At 36.1% G+C, this 3,508-nt stretch overlaps 1 protein-coding gene across 1 annotated transcript; it reads right to left on the reverse strand.

The window, feature by feature from the left end:
* Positions 1-1,925: 1,925 nt before the first annotated feature.
* On the reverse strand, positions 1,926-2,788 carry LOC123667758. The gene has a single exon (XM_045601597.1). The coding sequence runs from the start codon at positions 2,786-2,788 to the stop codon at positions 1,976-1,978; it is 813 nt and encodes a 270-aa protein (XP_045457553.1). The 3' UTR covers positions 1,926-1,975.
* Between the last annotated feature and the right edge of the window lie 720 nt (positions 2,789-3,508).

Here is a 3,508-nt window from a genome sequence, read left to right on the forward strand (position 1 = left end):
TCTTTACAGAGACCCGTAACTATTCAAAGTTTCATATTACAATGAAGATCTTTGACAGGTGACGACACCATGCTATTTTTAATATGTACGATTTTATTTTTATGTTACCCACACATTAGGAATTCTAAACATTTTTGAATATCATATCAAAAATTGACCGCTCCAGCGGGATTCGAACCCGCGTCTCCGACTGACCGTGTCGGCGCTCTAGCCAATTAAGCTATGGAACGATGTACCCGCCAGAGCGAAATTTTTTGATATGATGATTTTTACTTTCGGTTTAAGCGAACCGTGGCGCCGTCTATAGTGAGTTCTTTACAGAGACCCGTAACTATTCAAAGTTTCATATTATAATGAAAATCTTTGACAGGAGACGACACCATGCTATTTTTAATATGTTCGATTTTATTTTTATGTTACCCACACATTAGGAATTCTAAACATTTTTGAATATCATATCAAAAATTGACCGCTCCAGCGGTCTCTGTAAAGAACTCACTATAGACGGCGCCACGGTTCGCTTAAACCGAAAGTAAAAATCATCATATCAAAAAATTTCGCTCTGGCGGGTACATCGTTCCATAGCTTAATTGGCTAGAGCGCCGACACGGTCAGTCGGAGACGCGGGTTCGAATCCCGCTGGAGCGGTCAATTTTTGATATGATATTCAAAAATGTTTAGAATTCCTAATGTGTGGGTAACATAAAAATAAAATCGTACATATTAAAAATAGCATGGTGTCGTCTCCTGTCAAAGATTTTCATTGTAATATGAAACTTTGAATAGTTACGGGTCTCTGTAAAGAACTCACTATAGACGGCGCCACGGTTCGCTTAAACCGAAAGTAAAAATCATCATATCAAAAAATTTCGCTCTGGCGGGTACATCGTTCCATAGCTTAATTGGCTAGAGCGCCGACACGGTCAGTCGGAGACGCGGGTTCGAATCCCGCTGGAGCGGTCAATTTTTGATATGATATTCAAAAATGTTTAGAATTCCTAATGTATGGGTAACATAAAAATAAAATCGTACATATTAAAAATAGCATGGTGGCGTCTCCTGTCAAAGATTTTCATTGTAATATGAAACTTTGAATAGTTAGTTACGGGTCTCTGTAAAGAACTCACTATAGACGGCGCCACGGTTCGCTTAAACCGAAAGTAAAAATCATCATATCAAAAAATTTCGCTCTGGCGGGTACATCGTTCCATAGCTTAATTGGCTAGAGCGCCGACACGGTCAGTCGGAGACGCGGGTTCGAATCCCGCTGGAGCGGTCAATTTTTGATATGATATTCAAAAACATTATAATCATTATAATCTGTTTTTTTTCCAAACGCATAGGGTGAACTCATAACCTACATGCGACTTTCGCTCAGTTTAGTAGGTACTATAGAGGTATAAAAATCAACCAGTTCCAATAAGCAGTCATAGTGCTAAAACTGCTTCTTATATTGGTTCAATTATTGTTCATAATACCTTACTACATATTTCGTAATATTTTATGGTTGAGGTTTTGGCTGGATATTTGGCTGAATGTTGAAACTACTAGAATAAATGACTGCAATTTGAGAAATAAAGGAAATAAATATATATATATATATATATATATATATATATATATATATATATATATATATATATTATGTTTTGTTTTAATTTGCAAAATGTGTTAATAAATTATATACAGGTTCATAAGTCAATAATACCACAAACTTGAAGTAATTTTAGACGAATCAAAATTAATACGATAAATACTTTATCGTTTAGTTTATCATATTTTGCTGTACCTTTATCTATCATTTAAATTAATGCAAAGTATAGGAATACTGTTAGTACAATATAACCATGAGATTAAAGATGATTTTATTAAAAATTGAATAAAGTTTAAATGAATACCAGTTAAAAGCTACAGAGTGTTAATTAATATACAAAACTCTGACCTCTGCTTTATATTAAGTGTACTTCTAGTACTACTACTTTTGAGGGCATTGAATCGGTTTCCTTTTGGTTGGTTCAGGTGGAACCTCATCCTTACAAGGCAACCTCTCTCTCAAAGCAAATTCTTTACCGCACCATTTATTATAAATACCTATGAAGTATTTCCCAGTCGTGAATGCAACGTCTCTGAAAATTTCATCTGTTTCCTTAGGAAAGCACAGAGCACCGGCCGCTAAAAATCCAAGACCTGTGAAGAAAAGACGTCTTGGTATACCACCACCTGATCCCAAAAAGTATCCTGCTGCACCACCCACGGCCACAGTAGCTTGTCTAATTACTAAATTATCAGGATCTCTCATTGTTTGCTTGAAATCTTTCTTAGCACGACGTACAGCGTTACAAGCGTTCACGCGTTGCTCATCAACTGCACATCTCAGCTCACATAGATTCCTTTGAAATGCTTCTCTATAACATTTGACATGTGGAAGAAGTGATCGGTGTAACAGTTTGACGTTAGCATCTGGACATTTCTCTTTATCCTTTATATAATCTTTGTATTCGTAATGGGGACTATTATATAAAGGCAAGTCAGTATATTTCATTGAAGGAGGCTTCTGAGGGATCTCTGGTACTTTTGCTGCTTCTACGACCGGTATCAAGTTGATTTTTACACCAGCTACAGCTGATTTTAGTGCTTGTATGCATAATCTTCCTAGTAAATACAAATCAGCGCACAGAATACTGTTTATTGAATTTGTTGTTTCATATTCAGTGTCTATACTGTTAATAACAATTCTGTCATTTATATATTCATCTGTATGTGTTTCTTCAGTGAGGCGAGGTTTCATTTCAATATTATTTTTTATTTTTTACAAATAATTTTACGTTATCAGTCGGTCTAATCAATAAACAATATTTGACAACTGTCATTTTTTGACGTAATAGTGAACGCAATAAACTTTATCATGTCATTTACTTTTTTAACCAACCTTTTTATATAATTTGTATTTTTAGAACCTCAATTTTCAACAAAAATAATATATTAATATTGAAATACTAACTGTATTGGCAGATTAATTGAAAACTTTCAAGGATGAACAATCCAATCCATGTGGTCTGTATGAAACGCCCACTTTAATTATCAGGTTACAATCACACACTAATTAAAAGAAAATAATTAGGTTATTAGCCAAAGTAAAAAATTATTTTTGAACTAAAACTCCTTTACGCACGCTTGACTTGGGAAGTAAGCTGGTGAATGCATGGTGTCGCTGGAGGGATCCTGTTGCCTGCAAATCCGAGACCCTCCAATTAAAGCAGCTGAAGGCTTCTGCAGGGGTTTTGGGAAGCCGACATACGGTCTAGGAATGCCTACCCAGGCATCCTGGATATCACCCGTAAATGGGTTCCCCTGCGATAACAAAAAAAAAAACGCTTGACTTGGGGATTAAGCGGGTGAACGCGTGAAGAGAGCGTTACGAAAAGTGTGACTGGGCGAGGCGAACGGAGCAAGAGAGAGAGCGAGCACACATTTTTTTCTCTCATCCTCTCATAGGTTACGTTACGTA

The sequence above is a fragment of the Melitaea cinxia genome, chromosome 29 (genome assembly GCF_905220565.1).
Source record: "Melitaea cinxia chromosome 29, ilMelCinx1.1, whole genome shotgun sequence".
Taxonomy (NCBI): domain Eukaryota; kingdom Metazoa; phylum Arthropoda; class Insecta; order Lepidoptera; family Nymphalidae; genus Melitaea; species Melitaea cinxia.

Bases quoted from the DNA above. Each gene is read 5' to 3' on its own strand.
- LOC123667758 (XM_045601597.1), bottom strand. From the start codon at position 2,788: ATGAAACCTCGCCTCACTGAAGAAACACATACAGATGAATATATAAAT.